Consider the following 21,920-nt stretch of genomic DNA (forward strand, 5'->3'; position numbering starts at 1 on the left):
TGAAAGAAGTGACTCTCCACAATCAAAGTAAAAATCCGAAAATCAATAAGTACATTGATGATGCAGACACGTGACATTTCGGCTATTTCGTGACGGCCATCATCAGGGGGAGTACACTCACCGTCATAACTAAAGTTGATTGCTGTAACTGCCACAGAATGGGGGTGCATTTTCAACACCAGTTCAACTGTATTCAAATCGAACATTCGCACGGTTCCATCGCTATAACCTGCCACAACATCGGGTAAGAGCGATTTCGACGACTCTTGATGTTTCACGACCGGGGAGCCAACGTTGTACGGCGTACTTTTTACAAGCGGTCCAGGCTTCTTTGGACCAAAAGCAAGACAGTTACAAGACTGCAAAACAGAACATTGAGCAAACGATCAGACATTTCAGGTCCATCATGTAAATGAACTAACTCAGTTCCACAGTTCTGTGAAAATTTGACTTGCCGAGTTGAATGTTTGAAATTGAGCCGATTTCAACTCAGAATGGCTAACTGTTCACTCACTGCTTGATCATGATTAAATTTGATTTTTGTATAACATGTATAAGAATGGCTTCATTAAGATAATGCATTAGATCCCTCATTACTTGGAAGCCACCGCTTAAATCAGTGAATTTAAAAAAAAATCACTGAGTACGGAGAAGAAAGACCACTGCATTTGGTGTGCAGAAATCAGCCTAGTGGTAGCTGGTTTCATGGAATGGACATGAAATCAATCGTCCCCTTAAGGTTGAATGTATCATGACGTTAAAAATAGAAATGAACGCTCTGCGTATTTCAAGGATGTATGAATACTACGTGAAGAAATTACCTGATTCTGCACTTGAAACTGTAAAATTTGTTCCCGGTCGTCGATCGACCAAACGCGTAGCGATCCATCATCAGCACATGTGGCAAAGAATGGGCTTTCGCACATCGCAATATCAGTCACCTAAAAACAAATGAAGCGCCCGGTATGGATTCGAGGTTAGCAGGGAGTACCAAATACTCTATATATCTGAAGATTCGTAGAGGAGCCGCGTTAACCGGGTGTAGAATATATATGAGACGAGTAGTACTTTATAGGTAAACTATCTTATTTTTCGCACGAGCTTTCGCTACTAGTGTATAGAAGCTTCATTAGGAGAATGAATGAGTACAAGTTAAGTTTTTCCATCGACTATACTATTTCACATGATGAAGCTTCTATACACTAGCATCAAAAGCTTGTGTGTTTGAAATAAGATAGCCTACAAAGTACTACTCGTCACACTAATATTTTCACATTCTTTACACATCCTTACAATTACCGTAGCTGTTTTCACAACAAAACAAGTAAATCATTCTACCGGTATATATGTAGAATACGGCTGGCTTGTATATACCAAAGTATTACAGTGAAGTGATGAAACAAAATAACAAAATAGTTTATTATTTGTAAATAATGATCTCAAATTAAAATGGAGCAAATCTTCATTTTGTCGAGCTATGGAAGCATTAGAGTGAAAAATATTGGGATGTGATTTTCTAGGCTGGGATCATATTTTGGGGTAAAATCTGAGGCCAGAAAATAAAATTATATTTGCCGGAAAATATGGTACATACCTTGTTGCCATGTCCACTAACTAGTCTCATAGTGGAGCGTTCTGGCCAGTTCACGTACCACAATGTTCCTGAAGATGTACCAACAATACCCTAAAAGTTAAAAGGTATAAGATATGAATTATCTTGATAAATTCATGCACATGATCAAACAGTTGAAAATGACTGAAAATAGCAGGAAATTATGGCCAGCCAGTTCATTTCCCTGTTCAACTAGCCTAAGTTTCTATCATGGTCCAAACACATATTCTAACCAGAGCCATCAGGGCCATACCTAGCAGGGAGGCGGGGCCAGTAACTGCCCCAGAAATTTGATTTGTGCCTTTTTGCAAATATTATGGTTATATTCTCAGAACTGCCCTTTTTTGGGTTTACCTGTACCCCCAAATTCAAATGCTAGGTACGGCCATGGCCTTGGCTTCATGCTTATCTGATTATTTTCAATCAAACCCACGAAGATAGTGTACCCAGCAATTGTTGTGTTACAAAACTGATTTCAACCATATGGCCTGATTCCTGAAAAATATTTAGTCATGACTTTCATAGTCTGACTCTGCAACGAAAAGAGTGTAAAACTGTACCAATGGTAACAATTTTGTCAGGGTTCAACCGTATACCATGAAGGTTTTATGCGATAACCAAAGAATAGGATTATATCCACCAATGTTTCAAATGTTTCATTAATGTTTGAGGCAGATTTGCCAACCACATTTTCACTCACTGAAGGCTAGCAGCATTTGAGATTAAAAATGAAGATCAAAATTGTATGTCCATACCATATCTAGAGTGTCATCGAATGTAAATGAGACAATAACACCATCAAGATGAATTTCATCTTCCATCAGAAGTCCCCCTTGTCTCATGCCGTGTTTTTTCCCTGGTAGTTTCATCTCACCGACACCGACTACGGACCACATCTTCAACGTATGTCCCGCACTAGCAGTTATCAGTCGTCCGCAGCGGCACTTCAGGAACACTGAAAAACAAATCAGAACATGAAGAATAATTACTGCAATGCACTATCTGCAGCCTTGACCTACCCATTCACCTAAGACTCTTAAAAGAAAATCAACTAACATTGAACAATTACAAAAGGCCTACTTTAAGACATTTTATCACCACACTTTAGAAATGTGACCGGTATGGTTTCAAACTATACTGGTGAATGTCTGAAGGGTGGGGTTCAGGGCTGTAGATTGACATCCACCTAAATTAATCTATGATTATTTCCCGGACCCAACCGCTCGGATAATTGATGTTTACACCTTACACCTTACTGGAGACATTTTCAATTTGGAGAGAAATCAAAAACGACCTACAAAAAGCTCCAGACATCAAACACTTAGTCAAACACACACTTGGCCCAATCTATTCAAACCCAATTACCTAATTCATAATTGTCCGCATTCCAGTGCATAAAAATCTTGTTCGTCCTGGTATCGATAGCTAACACCTGACCAGAACTACTGCCTACGTATAATATATTATCATTCGCATATTCTAAACAAGTGAACGCCACAGTCTCCTTCATCTATAATAAACGAAATAGAAGGACAATTTTCATTTAATCAAGATGTCTAAATAACTTTGAATGAGCATAATTTTCTGTCAGTCAAACTTTCTAACCAATTCCTGCTTTGCAGCTTGATCTGATGATAGTAACAGAGATGCTAGGGCCAAAGTACCAGAATTCAGGAATTAAGAACAGGGGTCTTTTTGCGTTTTTGCATCGCCGGAAATGCGTTCTAGAGCGATCTGGGTATCTGAAAATACGACGGCAGGCATTCGTTGTGCTTCACATCCCTCGCTGCTTATGCCGCGCGCTATCCGGGTGACGAAGAATATCATTTTTCCCGCCACTACCGTATTTGACCTGGTCTTGACAAACGACGCACTACGCCACGCCAGCTAAGTCTAACTTACGAATGTAGTTCGATAAGTAGTCCCCGTTACTGTCCTTACACTCTAGCCAGTGCCAGTTAAATTTATTTTTTATACCACTGTCAATTGCCTTTATATCGGCCGACTCCCGACTGACAATCTTTCCGTGCGTGCTCATTTTGCAGACCGTCCCGCTTGACAGCTGCAGGCAAAAAGAAAGTTACAAAGCTGCGTGCCTCAGGACATAGCACGCACGTGGTAATAATTAAGATGATATTTATTAGATAACATCTTAATTATTACCATGTGCATCTTCACATCGTTGGCCGTCAGCGGGACGATGTACAACAGCGCGTAAAGATAATTGACTTTTAATTGGAAATGGCCTCACAACAGTGGCGCTCCGCCTACGCACGCACAGATACCAAACAAGCACACATATATACATTGTAGCAGAACGTCCTCGGAAACAGAGACCAAGATAAAATAACACAGAAGCGACGACGAGTACAAGCAAACAAACGCTTTTACGGTCCGTGCCATTACTGGTCGCCGCGAGGAATTCTCACCCAATTTCCGGAATTGACATCGGCGATCCTAAATTTCCGGAATTCCGGATATTTCCGGAAAACTAGCATCTCTGTAGTAATTTTTAAGTTAAACACATTCGCTGCCACAGCCGGTGCGCTTCTTGCCAGTCGCTACTAGTAGTTGGCAATAGCTATCACGAAGTTAGCCACCATTCAAAATTAATCACTGCGTTTTAAGAATGCAGCAGTTTTTTTCACATTGCCAGGCAATAAGGAACTACGTCATTCCAATTGCCAGAGCTCAAATATGCTTCTTAAAAATGCATACCTCTTTATGTTGGTACTTGATCAATTCTTGCGGTACGTTGATTTCATGAACTTTCAGTTCTGCCTCGCCACCAGTTTCTTCCAACAGCCAGAATAATATGTTTCCATCATCGCCGACGCAAGAGAATTCATTCGAGGTCGTCGGGTCCCAGCGTATGTCATGTATGGCGATGGCCGTTTCTGTGTGTATGAGTATCTGGTGAGTGTACGTACTCCATATTACGATCAAGTTCTCCCTGTAATCGCCTGTGAAGGCAAAGATGAAAGAAAGCAAGCAATAAGTAGGGGATAGATATGCATGCGTACCAACCAATACGAATTGAAAATTGTATAGCTTCAATATCTAACTCTTCAAGCGGGAACAAAAAAAGTACTTGACCCCAATTTCACGTAAGGAGATTATGTGTTTTTTTTAAATATATTGCTGAGTTATCAAATAGGAAGATTGTAAGTTAAAACATGTGGAAATTTTCCTAAAAGAAAAAAAGTTTTTTTCTTTGTATGCATGAGTCATGAATGAGACTGATGAGATGACAGCTCATCAAGATGGCAGCCAATAGGGTAAAAATTGGTGGATAAAAACCAGTTTCATACGTCAAAGATCCCTTCCTAATGTACCCTGATGTATACCCATCACGGATTTCAACGAAAAATGGCAAACCATCAGGACGCCACTAGTCTTGAAATTCAGGACTAGAATGACCTTTTGATACATAGAGATATGAAACGTCGAGGTAAGTGGTCGAAGCATCTACAAAATTTCCCTTGAAAACTTCGATTCTGTGTAAAACGCGCTGATTTTGGCAAACAAGAATAGCTGCCAGTTGGCCATTATAATTCTGATTGGGCCAGTTTTTTGGTTGCAGAGGTCTCTCAGATAAATACATGTATAAACCAGTTATCAACACAAATCCACTTAAGCGTCTTCTGAAGATTCCCCAAACTGGATTCTGCATGGACAAACGGTCAGACGAATGACGGATAAAAGTGAATGCAATAGCCCGCTGGGGCTAAAAACCGTACGATTTTGGAATTTGTTAAATGTTTCTAACTTACTGACTGAGATTAGGAAGCGATCATCCCGCGAATAATCCATACAAACTATGTCCGTCTTATGGTGAGACAACACGGCAGTACATTCCATGCTGATCAAATCCCACAGAAATATCGCACTCGGGGTGTCTGACTGCGGGCCACAGGCAGATGCCATTGCCTATAAAAATCAGATGTTATTTGTCGTGAGGAACAATCATAGCGTCATGGCCTTTATACAATGATTGTAGGAGTGCTGCTTGTCACCCTTTTATTCCCTTCAATTCCATGCTGGAATGGCCATGCACCTGCCCGTGGCAGAGAAAATCGTACAGTATCTTGAGTTATTCCACTAAACCTCTTGCTTGCCCACTGAGTTGGGGAGAACTGGGTACCTGGTTATCTGATCAACTGTGTTTCGTTGAAATATTTATTTATGAATACCTAAACAGGGCTGCCATTCTCTGCAAAGCTTCAACAGCAGGTCCTAACATTATTGGCTTCATTTCATTGAAAAATGGATTAAAAGTTCTAAAAGAACCATACCTGACAGTCATTCTGCAATGCTAAACATGATATTTCCTCCACATGACCTAAAATATACCAATAAGATTCATCAATACATATTAGAAGGATGGATATCACATCATCGTGTACAACTAGATAATTACCCATTAGGTGTTTTTGTTTTCCTGATGCCAAATCCTCCACAATTACAATACATCCCAGCGTATAGGCGAAAAATCCTTAAACAAAGAAATTATTCACTCACTTTACTAGATCTCCAGGAGCAAGTAAATCAGACAAAACTTAGATTTAAGATGAGTCTAAGCTCTTTTTGTTCTCTTGCCAATCTATCGACTTAAGACTGATCTTACGATTGAAGATTATTTTTGGACTTTCCATGCGACTTTCCTGAAAACCAGATCCTGAGATTTTGCGAACTTTATTTCGAAAGAAATTTTTTCAAAAAATATTGGGTTCTCAAACTTCTAGACGGTCTAATACGCTTCCCTACACTAAAATATTACAATTTTTGGAACTAAAATTTGTATTTCCGAGTAGTACTTACCCTTTCCTATGGTTTTTGCCAATATTTTCTAAATTTGGATTTATCGCCAATGGTTTTTCTATACGACCCGGCCCTGCGGTATTGCATTTAGCCACCGGCGAAATCCGCCATCTTTTTTCGTCATAGCAGACCAAAAAAAAAAAACAGCTATGCGGGGCAGGTGGGCGGGATTCCCACCATAGGAAAGGGTAAGTACTACTCGGAAATACAAATTTTAGTTCCAAAAATTGTAATATTTCCATCGAGTACTGTACCCTTTCCTATGGTTTTTGCTAGACTAGCCTAGCACAAGGATGGTGGGAAAGGTAGATAGAAAAACCACCGCTCAAACGCAAGGTAAGAGGGAAAAAGAGAGCACTTACCCAAGCACGGAATGGAGCACTGTAGCACAGGGAAGACCGGTTGGCCACAGTGAGTCCGTCCAGCTCAGGAGCCCCCCCCCCCCCCAGAATTTTGCGAAATTAATACTTGCAGATATGAGCCCAAACTATGTACAAGGATACACCCCCTGTGATCCTGATAATGCTACATAAATATTCTACACTAAAGGGTCCGATCGGAAAGAACGGACACCTTGAGCCATGACAACAGGACCAAGTGAAGCTAATGAGCCTAACTGGCCTGAAACATCCCGTAAATAAAATGACGTGAATGTCGACGGTGAATTCCAAAAGGCGGCCCGACAGACTTCCTCCAACGGAGCACCCGAAAAGGCTGCGCAGGAAGTAGCCATAGACCTCACTTGATGAGAAACGACTCCCTCCGAGGAAAGATTCTCCTTCAATAAAATGTCCTTGATCATTGAAGAGACCCATCGGGCTACTGTGTCCCGCGAAATATCACCCTTTAGGTGATCCAGCAGCGGAATAAATAACCGCTCCCGTGAACCCCTCCGTGAAGCAGAGCGATCTAAATAGAAACACAATGCCCGCACAGGACATAAAGTCCTGTCCGGGATGCCCGGTTCCACTCGATGTTTTAGGGCTTCAATTCGCCATTGGCGCCCAACCGAGCCTGGTCGTTGGTTCTTTGCCAAAAATTCCAAAGCAGGCCGCAGCGAAACAAATTCATTCGCTGGCCCAAAGACAATGTGACCTTGTCGGACTGAAAGCGCATGAATCTCAGAGCGACGGGCCGAGCAAGCCAAGAACAGCAAAAATACAGTCTTTTTTGACAAATTTGCAAAAGACGCTGCCGAAAGAGGTTCAAATGGAGCCTCCATTAACTTCTTCAAAATTACAGACAGATCCCATGGTGGAACTGTCCTTGTTACCCGAGGCCGGGAAATAGAAAACCCAGCAACCAGCTGGGATATCCGATGATCCCCTGCTACATTTGGCCATCCAGAAGCACGCAATGTATGAGAAATCGCGGAGCGGTAACCTTTAATAGTTATGACCTGTAAACCTTTTGCTACAAATAGGTGCAGTAAAAAATCTGCCAATTGAGCTACAGAGGGTGAGCATGGATCAATTTCCCCTGCAGCACACCAATCCGCAAAATGACTCCATTTGGCATCGTAAATGGTACTTGTTGATGGCCGCTTAGATCCTGCGATAAAGGAGGCAGCCTGTTCTGAAAAGCCTGAAGCTGACAAGGATCGCTGGACAATGGCCAGGCGAGCAGATTTAACCACTGGCTGTTTGGATGATGCCGAAAGATCCCCTGAGACAGAAGCGATGGGAAATTCGGAAGAATCCTGGGGTTGTCGCACAGTAGGTTGAGAAGTGGTAGGAGCCGGCCAACATGGTGCTACCAGAACTATGTTGCAATTGACTGATCTCTCTATTTGATCCAGTAGGCGCGGCAGGACTGGTGTGGGCGGGAACGCATACGCATGCATCCCCGACCAGTCCAGAGAGAAGGCATCGACCCCCCACGCTTCCGCGTCTGGAAACGGGGACACAAACAGAGGACACCTCCGATTGAACCGGGTGGCAAACAGATCCAGCAGCGGATTGCCAAAATGCCCCGAACCCGATCGGCTACTTCTTGGTGGAGAACCCATTCTGTCGCAATAGCCTGACCTCGACGAGACAGAGCATCGGCCATCACGTTCCTTTTCCCTGCTAAATGTGCCTCAGTCAGGGACACGCCCTTTGTCTGGCACCAAAGAAGAATTTTGGCCGACAGACCTGTGAGGGTTTCTGAGTGAGTGCCCCCTTGGTTCTGAAGGTAAGTCCTCACTGTTGAATTGTCTGTGGCTAACCAAACGTGGTGGCCCTCCACTCTCCTGTGAAAGAACTTCAGGGCCTTCCACACGGCCAGCATTTCTAGGAAATTTATGTGGTTGGTGGCCTCGTAGCGAGACCATTTCCCGGCTTTGACTCGGTTCTCCAGATGTGCCCCCCAACCTTGGTGACTGGCATCCGTGAATACACGAACTGGAGCCTCTAACGGGGCTAGTGACACCCCGAGCCGAAGATTCGTAGTGGCCGCCCACCACTGAAGATCCGGACTTAGATCGGTCGGAGGTACGGGAATCAAGGCCTCCCAGTTGCCCTTCGACTGAGACCAGAAGACCTTCCAATATTGTTGCAAGCGCCTGCTTCTGAGGCGGCCTAAGGGCACCACCAGACCCATGGAGCTGATGGAGCCTAGAAGCCGTGACCAGTAACGAGCTGTTCTCGGGGTTGTGGACACTCCCGCTACAGCTTCTTGAAGTTTGGCCACTCGAACCATAGACGGAAAGACTTTGCCGATCCGGAGATCGAAGTCCATGCCGAGATAAGTGAACTGTTGGGCCGGCGTCAACTGAGATTTTTCCCTGTTTACGCGGAACCCTAGCTGATGGACTAAGTCCAAGACTGAGGTCATTGCCTCCCGACATTCCTGAGCCGAATTCGCGACTATTAACCAGTCGTCGAGGTAAACGAACAGTCGAACACCCCTTGACTGAAGTACCTTCTGAACTGACTTGACCAACTTGGTGAAAACCCACGGGGCCGTACTGAGGCCAAATGGAAGAGACCTGAATTGGAACTGGCGGCCTTTCCACTTTATCCTGAGAAATCGCCGAGATTTTGGGTGAATTGGAACCTGAAAGTAAGCATCCTTCAGGTCCAATGAAGCCGCCCATTGACCCGGACGGAGCCCTTGAATCACGTCCTTGGGCTTGGTCATCCGGAACCTTGGAATGTCTAGGTGCCGATTGAGGGATGACAGATCTATCACTGTCCGTTGACCCCCTGTGGCCTTTGGTACCATGAATATTCGAGAAAACCAGCCGGGAGAAGTTTCGTTGCAAACTGGTTCTATCGCTCCCTTCTCTGCCAGTTCCTTGAGAGCCGGAGAGATTAAGGCCTCCTGACCTGGTTTTGGCCGCATGTCAGGAGGTGACCTCATCAGGCGCGGTCGCCTTAGGAAACGGAGACGGTAGCCCCGAGAGACGACCCGGGAGGGCCAACCGTCTCCAAAGAGGTCGGACCAGTGGGTTGCTGCCTGCTGCAGACAACCTCCCACTGGTCCCAAGAATTCATTTCGAGTTTTTCCGAAAGGAAGAGCCCCTTTTTGGAGCCTTCCCCTTGCCTCGATACGAACCGGGAATGTTACGACCGGACGAGGCTTGACACGATTGTTGAAGTTGCGCGCTAGTTCTCCAACCGGCATCCGAAGCCGCCTGAGAAAGCGCTGAAGTTTGAGATGGTCCTGTTTGCGTCCGTGCCGAACCTTGCGCCGCCGGCGTCGGACCAGAACTCTTTTTCCACGGAGTTCGGGGGTTGGACTTGGCCTGAACCTCCCGAATCTTCCTCAGCTCTGCGGAAACCGGAGCGCACCAACCGGAGAAGAGACGTGAAGACGTCCCCAATGGGGCTCTCAGCAAAGCATTGGACACCATATCCGGTAGACGAGTTTTGGCACTGGAGTCCATCACTGACTGACGGGAGGCTAACACCAGATTAGCCTGACCCCGAACCGACAACGGAATTACATGCGAAACAGACCGAGCCAAAGATTGGATAATCCGGTCCATTCCCTCCAGTTTTAGGGCAACTGACTCTGGGTCGGAGCCCGCATGAACGGCGGCGTGAGTCTCGCGAAGCTCACCCGTCAACACCTTAAGTGCCATATCTTGAAACGAACCAACCCTGGTAAGATTGTCCAGGATTGACGTCATGGCCACCAAACCGGACTTAGGGAAACGAATACCCGACTGTGCTGTAACAGTATCCGGGCTGATCAAAGTATAATCAGCATCCAGGCAGTTATGACTGTGATCCACAGCACCTGGAGTTGCGTAATACGCCGAGCGAAATGCGCCTATAGGTGGATCGGTTGAACTAAAATATTTCCCAGATTTCATACCCCGTTCTGGAGGGGGAAATGAAAAAGTTCCAGGCCGACATTCACCCCATAATTGCGTATCCAATCGAGCCCATTCTCTTGAAACCGCTGACGATTCCCGTAAAACGTTAAGATCGGAGTCCGGAGGGCGATAAGCTTCCATTGACTCACCGACCAGAGGAGCTGCTGTGGGCTTAGCGCGAGTTGCCCCGTGCTTGACAAAGAACTCACTTATCATCGCTCTAAATGGCATGTCCCCCGCTGGTTCGGATAAAACTGAACGGGAAGGAGATACATTGCGAGCCATGGAAGCCCCCATCGTCTGGGGCAACCCACAATTGCTTGCGACAGGAACGACCCCAGAAGGAATTGCCGCCTCTGGGACCGGATCCTCATTGAAATCAGACCCTACCGCAGCATCCAGGAATTCAGAGTCAGAATTCCGAAAAACTGAGTGGGCTGGCGAACTTCTAACCGGACAATCAGGAATAGGCTTACCTGTTGTAGAAGTTGCAGCGACTTGTTGCGACGAAGATAACAAGTTTAAAATTTTCTCCTCAAATACATGGAAATCCTTCTGAGTCAGGTATTTTCCAGTATCCCGACGATCATGCCGACTTCGGTGACGGTCCCTCGAACGGGATCGCGACCTACTAGAAGAATCGCTTTCATCGCTAACCGACGTCGACGAACGATGAGAAGACCGACGGCGAAACTTCCGACAATAACGATCGTAGTCCCTCTCGCGATCAAACCTTGATCTGCGAGAAGGAGATCTTGCTCGTTTATTACGCTCACGGCGTCTAAATCTAGTGGGAGAGCGAGCTCTATCCCCAGAGCGACGATCAGAATCAGACGATGAACGTACCGGATGTTTTGAACCGGACGACGTCTGGACCGGACCGGTGGCCGAACCGGACCGATGCCCGACCCGGACCGGTACCGACCGAACCGGTGCGGGCCGTTCGCGACTACCGCGGCGCGCGCTCGGTTCCGAACATGTAGTCTGAACCGGCCGAACCGGTGAACGACCAGAGACCGGTGAATGACCGGAGACCGGTGCCGGTGAACGACCAGAGACCGGTGAATGACCGGAGACCGGTGCCGGTGAACCAGCGTTCCTCCCCGGTGAACGGAGTTGGGAAGCCGATCGTACCTGAACGACCGGCGACCGCTCCGCTTTACGATAAGAAACAGGATTAGAAACGTCGGTTGGCACATCGGCCGAAACCGACGAATCCCTGCTAACTCGACGACGATCTCTTAGTTTAAGAGCCTTATCGGCCCGAAGCCAAAGGTCCTCGGACCACACGACGCAAATATTGCAAGGATTGCTCCTTGCACATATTTGACCGGATTTGCGCCTGCACGACGCACATGAATCGTGGTTGTCCCAGGCGCCAAACAAATGCCCGCATCCCTCCCCGCCACGATGCTGACCCTTAGGAGGGGGTGGCATAATTATCCTGTTACAAATCAAAACAATTCAATTCAATTCAATCAAATTATATTTGTAAATAAAATTCTTACGGAAAAAAAGAAATCAGGGATAACCCCCAAACCGAACGGACTCACCGTTACGAGAGTGAAAACTCCCTAATATCCTAATTCCCAGATTTTTACGGCGAAAAAATCCAACGCGTTCTACTGCGAGAACGCCAAGAAAAAAGATGGCGGATTTCGCCGGTGGCTAAATGCAATACCGCAGGGCCGGGTCGTATAGAAAAACCATTGGCGATAAATCCAAATTTAGAAAATATTGGCAAAAACCATAGGAAAGGGTACAGTACTCGATGGAAATATGATGATTCAGCTTGTTTCTGATGATCTAGCTATTCTGGGGTCGTTAGGGCCCCCAAAATGTAAAAAAAATGTATAGACACCGTATACCAGCCGCTGTGTCTATTTATAAAGCTTTCAATTTTGCCCTACTTTGTTTACACAACTTGACCTCAATTCACCGATAATGACTTTCGTGACCTACATAGATTTTATTCATACACCCGCCAGCGAACTCGAACAAAAACAAATCCCTGGGGTTGCCAGGACTACCAGGCATACATACAAGCCGTATAAGCTTTATACATTGCCATTTAGACAGTAAGGGGATAAGTAGGTCATCCACCTGTGACGTGGCGCCACATCGCGCAAGAACTAGCGTTCTGGAGACTGTGTCGTCCGGTCACAGTTAGCATGGAAAGACTTGGAACTGCATTCAAAGTTTATATCAGAGGTGAAAACCCACCTAGTTTGATAGTAAATCTAACAATTTAAAACCAGTTTTATGATCAAGACCACGTTATGACTCTGACCAGAATGTGCAACTGGGTGCTGGTATCATGGTATTATCAAATTCTACAATTAGGAATCTGAACCAATAAAGAACTGAGAAAGTAAATACCATTTTCTGGTTGCCAGACCATGTTCGATCGACCATTTCCATTATAACCAATAGCTGCTTTCATTGTAAGTCCGGCTTGATTTGGAAGCGCAACGTACCTTTTCTACAACACCCGAAAATAACGTTCGTATTAACACGATAATTGACAAGGTACCAGTGAAATTAGGATAAATCAACGTTTTCTCAAATAAGAACCTGAGCTAACGGGGCTTTTTTCTCGCGAGCCGAAAAATGTTTAAGAACATGCGGTTGAAAATGTGAGCTTCCGTCTGCTAGGTTTCTCGTTTTTCCAACAGCACCATCGTGTTTCACGTGACATTTAGTCTTTACTTGTAGAGGTGTTTCTTCTTGTTGTTCATCCTCCAAAACATCCCTCCCCACAGCATCAGCCAACCCATTATCATCAGGCGCGTCAATAACTTCGAATGACTGAAAAATATACGTAAAATAATAAAAATTATATGATGAACAAATATTAAAGAAAAAAAAAAAACAAAAACAAAATGAATACAATGTAGGCCTATACATATGAACAAGTGTTTCAAAAATAATGCTGAGCCCATAATCTAAAGGTAGTCTAAAGCTAAAAGATATTTCTGAAATTGTTATAATCATCTTCACCCTCGGTAATTCTCCATTGGCAGGGAATCGAACCTGATGAGACTCTGTGAGACTCCCACAGCAGGAATTCGTGACATGGCAGTCTCAGTTTTGAGACTCTTGGCATACAATACATGCACCACTTATACGTTAGACAGCAATTGTGGACAAAACAAAAGTACATTACTGGTACAAATCATCACAAAATTCTGCTCCCTTAGTAAAAATATTCCCTATATGTAAGAGAATGTTAACTGGTCCAAATTTTAATAAAGACAGAGTTCACTGCAATCGATATAAACTGAGAAATCTGCAAAGGCTCCTTGGTATCAAACACCAGTTTTAACACAAAGTTTAATAAATCAACTATAGTGAGTTATATGATGGGTTTAAGTCGCAACTCCGGCCTACGAAACCGGCAAAGAAATCTTACCTGTCTTATATGTGTACTGTCACGCTTTGGTGTGATTACTAAAATATCATCATCATCTACAGACACTTCAGAAGCTGTCTCAACATCTAGTGTAATCAAAGCAACAAACCACTGATCAGTTAAGAAAACACTATCTGACTCCAATAAATGAGGAATCACTGGACCCAGTTACGCAACTGTTAGCAAGATACAATTCTTGACAGTCAAAATTTCACTTAAATTCCATGATGAAATAAAACTCAAAACCTAAGAGCTGGGTCCTGTTAGTTTGTTTTTTCTTCAAATTCAATGGATTTTACCTCCATTGGGTACTCTAGCTATAGTACTCAATTCTTGAGCTTCTGTCTGGAAATCATCTAGTTGTTTTTTTGTATTCACGACTGGGTTTCGAGGAATACAATCCGTTATATCTTCAGTGCGTACGAATGATGTGGACACAGCTTGACGTCCCCTAAAAAATAAATTTTAGAAATCTAAGATTTTATTTTTAGATTTCAGAAATTTTATTCTTTGCTTCGGATATTTTTTCAAAATGGTGATCAAAGATGGAATTATGCTAATATGGTAAACTAAATATCCTAGGATTATCAGAATTTCTCCTCATTCTTAGAAAAACGGACATTAGAAATGGTTACCTTTCAAAATAGGTAATAGGTTCCACTTACTCTGGTTGTGTTGGTTGCGAGTCAATATTTGCCATAAAATCCCAAATGAAAATGGCTTCTCCAATACTGATAATTGACATCGCATCGGGAGTAAACAACAGTCCTGATACAGCCTCCGAATGACCGATAAACACCTACAATTTGTAATCAATCAATACATTTCAGTTCGCTGAATTCATATTTTCACAAAGGCTTCATTGAGAAATAACTTACTTGAAAGTTGATGTCCAAACGCATGTGATAGTCCCAGATTTTGATCAGACGATCTCCACTAGTTGCCAAGTAACGACCATCGGGACTTACTGTCAAAGCGCTGCAACTGTTGCGGTGTATATGATCAATCTGCGCATCGTTAAAAACAAGATAGAATTTTGTCGAAATAATAGTTGACGTCAATCTAACTAGCCAATGCGCTCATTGTTTTAAGTTAATTTTCACGATTTTCCTTTCTCTATCGAGTACGAGTAGCAATTATTAAGGTGGATACCTGATTGGCCTTGCAATTAGCATTCATAGTCAAGAGGTTGAACAAAATTACAAGCAACTAATAGTAATTTAGCTTTGTTAAAGCAAGCCGAATGAGCAACGGTATATCATCAGATTCATCACTTGAAGTAAAACAGTAGATGATACCGCAGGTTCAATCACGTGAACACCTGCTGATTTTTGCAGCTAAGCCAATAATCATAGAAGAGTCTTAGCTTTCTGATTGGCTTTTTATACTGATATTTTTGCATCCAGATTTCGGCGTTAAACCTCATGCATATTCTAACCAGGCCTTTTTTTCTTCAAAATTCAGCTCCCTAGGAATTGGAGAATGCTTAATGCTTTACTTAATGATTTGTTAGAATATATGCTCAGTTGCACATTCAAAGGGCCATTCTTCTGGAAACCATGTCATTTAAATTCGCTCCATTTGTATAGTAACAGGCTCAGCCTAGGGCTGGCCTAAAAACCATACATGAATTCAATCGCTCACCTGAGCCAGTAATTTACCAGTAGCGGCATCAAGTTTCAACAGACGCTTATTCGCTGTAGCTACGAGTAAATTTCGGACGTTTGAAGGCGAGTACGCAACTTGTAGAGCTGTATCTATAACGGTACTACTAGGCCCACAAGCAGGTTCAATGGTACTAATATCAATATGCATCACCTGAATCAATAAATTAACGTAACACCTGTAGCATATAGTGAGAGAGGAAAAGTCAATGCAAATATCAGGACTATGGAACAAAAAATTGGTCAACTTCTTGGGTGCCTTATGTCAACACCAAAGCTTTTGGGAGGTTTGACATTAATCAATATGCTGTCACCATCTACATGGTTAGGCACATTCAGTGCAAATGATCCATCTTTACAAATTGTACAACAAAAACGTGAATGGACCCCATACAGCAAATAACGGGTACATTACTGCGAGGCTATGCCATCAATTCCACTTTCACTTTACGAGTTATTGCCCATTACCCATTATTTGATGTTTTTAGCTTTCCAAGCGTAACAAAAATTAATCAGCGACAGAACCGTCAACCCTAATTCTTTTTTATGCGGACAGATTTTTCATTTGAAGCGTACAAACCAGACCTCCATAGAAACAAAGTGTAATTCACAAAATTACAGTCAACCCCCGATATACTGCCCTCCCAATAGGTATATCGGGGGTTGACTGTATATATGAAAATGCTTGGTTAAGATACTGATCCCTGGGTAGTAGAGCAATGAAATCCACTTCAAAAGTAAATACATTCCAATGCTCGATAGATATACCTGGTGATGGGATTTCCCCGATTTTCACACATGTTCATAAAGCGATACTACAAGATTTACACTTCATTCGAAATTGGAGAGTGGAATAAGCTTCACTTGTCTATTACATCCATTGTGTATATAGTTGGACAGACAATCAATCAGGGTCATAACCGGTAAGCTTAATATCAGGAAAAAGGGGGAAATAATTTGGCAGGACATAACTCAAACGATCGAGACATCGAGATGGAGCGATAGCTTTGTGGCAGTTAAACAGCTTCAATTGTTTTTAGTCAACATCTCTAAAAAAATTATTAACATGGTTCCCTCAGTTACATGAATCTAAAATTTACCAATTTTTTCCCAAGTATTTCATGTGATTTTTCAATTTTTCCAAATGGACAATGGGACAATGAATTTCCCAAACATTTCCCTGATTAGAAGAAAATTCATCAAATTCCCAAATATTTCAAAACTGGGAATATTATTTCAAAAAGTTTTTCCCAATTTCCCAGTACTATGGGAACCATATAGTTATCAATGAGTAACAAACGTACCTCATCCAACGATCGTGCATTCAGCACCGATATGGTGAAATCGGTCGGCCCAATCACAGCGATGTGCCGTCCATTCGGGTTTACAGCGATCGTATTCGGCGCCGACTTATCACCCTTAGCAACGATATTACCGAGCAATCGTACAAGCGGATAAGTATCCGTGCTAGCATCATAAAGTACCAACGTTCCCAGTTCACCGGCGCTGTACAGAAAGTCACCCATTGGCGAGTAGGCCAGCCCGGTTACTTTTCCTCTGTGCTGACTGAAATGAATGCAGATATTACCTTCATAAGAGCTACATACTCGTAAGACATTAAGAGATTGATTGAAATCAACGTCTTAGCATATTCAGCTACCTCACATAAATCTTATATGCAGAGTTGCCACTTATGTGAAGCTAAAAATCCGGAAAATAAGTCGGGGGGTCTGGGGTCCTTCCCCCAGAAAATTTTTTGAAATTAGAACGCCAGGAGATGCGTTCTGGCGCAATACGCATTATAGGCCTCACTTTCATTACCGCCTATAAATCATTTTTTCAAATAGCGATTGGTTCCGTCAAATACACCTCATATAAACCCCAGAGCCAAAAACAAACGAAGCGTCAGTCGATTTCGATCGTCGCGTCATCTTGGTTTAATCGTGTACTGCGGGGTTGTTGCCACTACGTGGCAGCACAATACGGCTTTTTCGAACCCGCTACGGAGCCGTCACGTTCTGATGTTTAGGGTCGAATCCCGAATTGATTTTATTTTTTTGGCGATGTTTTCTTTTGTGGTTATTTGACTTCTCCCGAAAGTGGCAACTCTATATATGGCAAATATAATTGGTTTTTCAATGAGGCCTAATCATAACTTCACGTTTCGCTGAGCATGCTCCAGCTGATTCACAAAACAACTTTCATGGAAAAACCAATCGTCAAATGTTAGAGGCCCATGGACCTTGAAGCTTCGGAACTAATGTTATAATTTTAAGAATATGTATGTAACCAAGATTGCTCGTTGGAGTGGCTAAGAGAGAAACGGATGGATAATCATTTTTCCGCATTTTTTAACTAACGCAGGCAGTGGTTAGATGTGTTAAGAACGAATGCTTCAGGTTGATTTTTTTCCCTACGATTCATGCCAAGTAAAATTGAAATGAATTTGGTTTGTTGAATAAAATTGTATCCGAAATTAAGATTTGCTGCTTTAAGATTTAATCTAATTAGTTTTAACATTAATACTAAAACTCATAAAAGTTTATGAAACTCAAGCCGTACCAACTAGAGCATGTAATTCAACTACTTCAAATTTCAGAGTGAGATATGGCTTGATTGAGTCACAACGATGACTTAGAAAAGATCGCCAGGCGCAATGATTAGAAGGTGCCCATTCACACCTAATGATGTTGTCATCCGCTTTATTAATTGGACAATCAAAGAACGCAAAAACAGGCCCATGCACACGGACTTTTCAACTTAATATAATATTATCAGAGCTATCACTGAAGCTAAAAATGGCATGTTTCAGGTAAAAAAAAGAACTTACTGATATTCAGCCAACATGCTTGTAGTTTCAACACTAAATATTCGAACGATTCCATTCACGAATCCACAGGCGAAAACTTGTTTCGATGGATGACAAATAACCGCACATGGACATTCCTGTGGAGCACTGAAGTCATAAAGCTGAAAATATTTACACAATTAATAACTTTTGCAAACTGTTACTGTCCGGTTTACAGAATTCATTTAAGTTGAGGCCAGAAGATGAAACTAATTTGCATCTAGCTGGTTGGTCTTATTAGATCATTACAAGGCTATGATGGTTATGAAACAAATCGTTCCTTAGACCCATCAATAAATACATTCCTAAAACCAATAATTACATGAGAATTTTCATAGAATATTGACTAGCTCACGTTGTAAATCATGACCAAACCATGTCCTCAACAGGGCTATGATATAATACACATCGTAAACGTAATGCCAAATTTCCAATGTACTTTTGGGTCAAGGTCAACGAAAATGAGAACGTTATCATAGGTGATGAATCAAAATCTTAGAAAATACCAACCAGTCTATAAAGTTGTGAGCACTAATCATTTACCTGCTGTAGAGTGTCTATATCCCAAACACGGATTGTATGATCGGCAGAGACTGTCACGATGTTCCTTCTCAATGTATCCACGCTGGCAGCATGTATTCTATCCATGTGACTTCGCATCAGAGTCGTATACTGTCTAGTGGCTACATCCAGTACGCCTAGATTACCCTGTTGGAAAAGCAATTCACAAGGAAAGCTTGTTACGTACGTTACACCAGATGGTTATATATTTTGCTAGCAAAACCTGAAAGGCCCCGATTTTGATGCTTTCGACAATAAGGGCTTGCGTCACTGAAAGTACAGTTGTTCAAAAATGTGTGCTAATTGTGGCCAAAAAAATGGTAGCATGAGCCAAATTAACACTTTAGAAGTAAATTAACACTTACAGTAATGGTTCCAGCTAAAATCTTCAACCCGTCATCAGTAATTGCAACTGCTGTTACAGGCCCTTCATGCTCTGAAACATTGAATATTCCTGATTTAACTGATTGAATATAAAATCATGAACCTTCAGATGAGAAACATGCTTCATTTTATGCTAGATCCAACAACAGACACAACGAACAAATTTTCTGTTCATAACCCGGTGACGCAATTGACTGTCAATTGAGTCAACACCCTGGTTAAGTTTTAACCGGCCCCCTGGGCCCAATTTCATGCATGAGACATGAAGTAAGTTATAGCAAAACCAAAAAAATTTTTTTCACGGAACTGGCCAACGAGGTTTACTGTAGCTAAGTTCCAGTGTATTTATTTTGGTATGAATTTAATCCTTTTAAACTTTTTAATTATTTTTATATCAACTAATTCCGATAAATTAGGCAAAGGGAGGGCCTAGGGGAGGGCAGTTGGGGGGCAACTGCTCTAGAATCGTTTATACTGCAGTTATGAAACAGGAGATGAAATTGAAATAGCACCTGCTTCCAGATAAACATGAGAGAAATCCAATGACCACAATCGAAGGAAGCCGTCATCAGAACCAGTCACGCAAAATGAATCAGTCACGCACATACTGTTAATACCAATACCAGAACCTGTAAAATGATCAAAATAACAACACAACAATAGACAACCAGGCTAGGGCATTTATTTCAAAAGTCCAAAATTGATGGACCATAATAACATCGACATACTTTCAAGGAAAAAAAATGCCAGCGCACACTTGACCCTAAAAATGACTTGAATTCAATAAAGATACCATGGTTTTATAACACCAAATCAGCTAAAATGCCATTTTTCTGGGAGCCAACAGACTTTAACTGTAAATGGTGTCCTTCCTATTCATCCTCACTGTGGGAATTCAAAACCTATTAGCAAGCAGTCATTAATCCCTTTTCCAGAGATGTGAGAAACCTGATTTAGAGTCGGCATATGTTTGCAGCATCAACAGTCTCCTTTGTCAGGGGTCTGAATGCTGACAGTTTTCCGATGCATCAAGTTCGAATCCGTGGAAGGGACAATGTTTAAGGAACAAATTACCGATAAGTTTTATTCTAACCATTGGTGCCTGAAATTACAAGCTCCATCCGTTTTCCCCAGGTTGCGGGATTGTTATTTTACATTAATATATAGGGCCTATGTGTATATCAAATATTGTCATCATTCCCTAAAACGAACAAGAGCCCCCCAAGTTGTGGTTGAATCATATTTGAAAAATTAAACTTTAAAATTGAATTTGAATATTTGCTTTCAAGGTCTAATCCTGTCAGCAACGTATTCCGTTTTGCATGGCTCTAATCACGCATGAGTCTACAGCGCTAAAGAAGAGTATCGATACATAACAGGCCTCCAGAGCCATAAGGAAGATTTTTCAATAGACAATGAAGCCAATGATACAATATGATATTGTTTATACAAAGGGCTAGTTGAAAAAATATCATGTGTGTGAAAACATTCAACTACCGTGGTAATATGATCTTAAAATTGGCACATGCAATTTTCAACCCGGTATCCTCAGATCAACTAGCCCCCCAAAGTTAACTCTTTACTACCTGAATGGAACGTTGGTCGATCTTTGTCTTTTTTCTTCTTAGTCACCGGTAGCAGACGATGAACTTCATTGATGGCCATCTTTTGATGATTTATTGAGAACATGTGGCCAGATTTGCTACAAACATAGCTGAAATAGGAACAGGATCATTTCACTTTGCTAAATACACTGTAACTATCATTCTCAGTCCCGTCAAGTAAAAAGAAAAGAAACTGTAGATTTCCATTAGGCAAGTGATTGCCTATCTAAGAATGATGTAAAACCGTAAGTTTAAAGAAAGATGCCATGAGCCATTTTTAAAACTGAGTTAATTTCCAAAAAGCTTGAAACAATAATATTGAATAGAGGGCAAGGTTATTTATTGATACCTGTAGCAATTAGTATTAATTGGAACAACTGATTTTGGAGGATAAACCTACGTTACGTAGGTAAAATTTCACTGTGATACATTAAGGTACTCTTAAAAGCCCTTTCTTATAAAAGTGGGTTTTTCTTCATTTAGAAACTTGGGGGGATTTTTAGAAATATGCTTTTACTGCGACACTTTTACTGTAAACCATAAGTTAAATATTCGCAATATCATCTTTATGAGCAATACATGATGTAATCAAATACCGATAATAATTTTTTCTTCCGTTAAAAGTAATCAATTCAATTTTGATCAATTAACCTGATACTGGCAATTTCGAAAAATTGACCTGATACTGGTATTTCATTTGATCGTAAA

At 42.2% G+C, this 21,920-nt stretch overlaps 1 protein-coding gene across 1 annotated transcript in view; it reads right to left on the bottom strand.

Annotated features, from left to right (window-relative positions):
• LOC141902472 (WD repeat-containing protein 90-like) overlaps positions 1 to 21,920 on the bottom strand; it is a 32,263-nt gene that overhangs the window by 3,540 nt on the left and 6,803 nt on the right. The window contains exons 14-35 of the mRNA XM_074790250.1: positions 21,195 to 21,322; positions 20,121 to 20,237; positions 19,590 to 19,660; positions 19,207 to 19,371; positions 18,646 to 18,785; positions 17,120 to 17,381; positions 15,796 to 15,969; positions 15,030 to 15,158; positions 14,817 to 14,950; positions 14,451 to 14,602; positions 14,152 to 14,237; positions 13,314 to 13,547; positions 13,119 to 13,221; positions 6,033 to 6,107; positions 5,908 to 5,954; positions 5,386 to 5,542; positions 4,331 to 4,575; positions 2,978 to 3,122; positions 2,368 to 2,567; positions 1,595 to 1,684; positions 822 to 941; positions 122 to 359 (exon numbers count right to left, since the gene is read on the bottom strand). Of these exons, the coding sequence (XP_074646351.1) occupies positions 122 to 359; positions 822 to 941; positions 1,595 to 1,684; positions 2,368 to 2,567; positions 2,978 to 3,122; positions 4,331 to 4,575; positions 5,386 to 5,542; positions 5,908 to 5,954; positions 6,033 to 6,107; positions 13,119 to 13,221; positions 13,314 to 13,547; positions 14,152 to 14,237; positions 14,451 to 14,602; positions 14,817 to 14,950; positions 15,030 to 15,158; positions 15,796 to 15,969; positions 17,120 to 17,381; positions 18,646 to 18,785; positions 19,207 to 19,371; positions 19,590 to 19,660; positions 20,121 to 20,237; positions 21,195 to 21,322 (3,212 nt within the window). The remainder of the gene's footprint in view (positions 1 to 121; positions 360 to 821; positions 942 to 1,594; positions 1,685 to 2,367; positions 2,568 to 2,977; positions 3,123 to 4,330; positions 4,576 to 5,385; positions 5,543 to 5,907; positions 5,955 to 6,032; positions 6,108 to 13,118; positions 13,222 to 13,313; positions 13,548 to 14,151; positions 14,238 to 14,450; positions 14,603 to 14,816; positions 14,951 to 15,029; positions 15,159 to 15,795; positions 15,970 to 17,119; positions 17,382 to 18,645; positions 18,786 to 19,206; positions 19,372 to 19,589; positions 19,661 to 20,120; positions 20,238 to 21,194; positions 21,323 to 21,920) is intronic.

Source organism: Tubulanus polymorphus, chromosome 1 (assembly GCF_964204645.1).
Source record: "Tubulanus polymorphus chromosome 1, tnTubPoly1.2, whole genome shotgun sequence".
NCBI classification, from domain to species: Eukaryota; Metazoa; Nemertea; class Palaeonemertea; order Tubulaniformes; family Tubulanidae; genus Tubulanus; species Tubulanus polymorphus.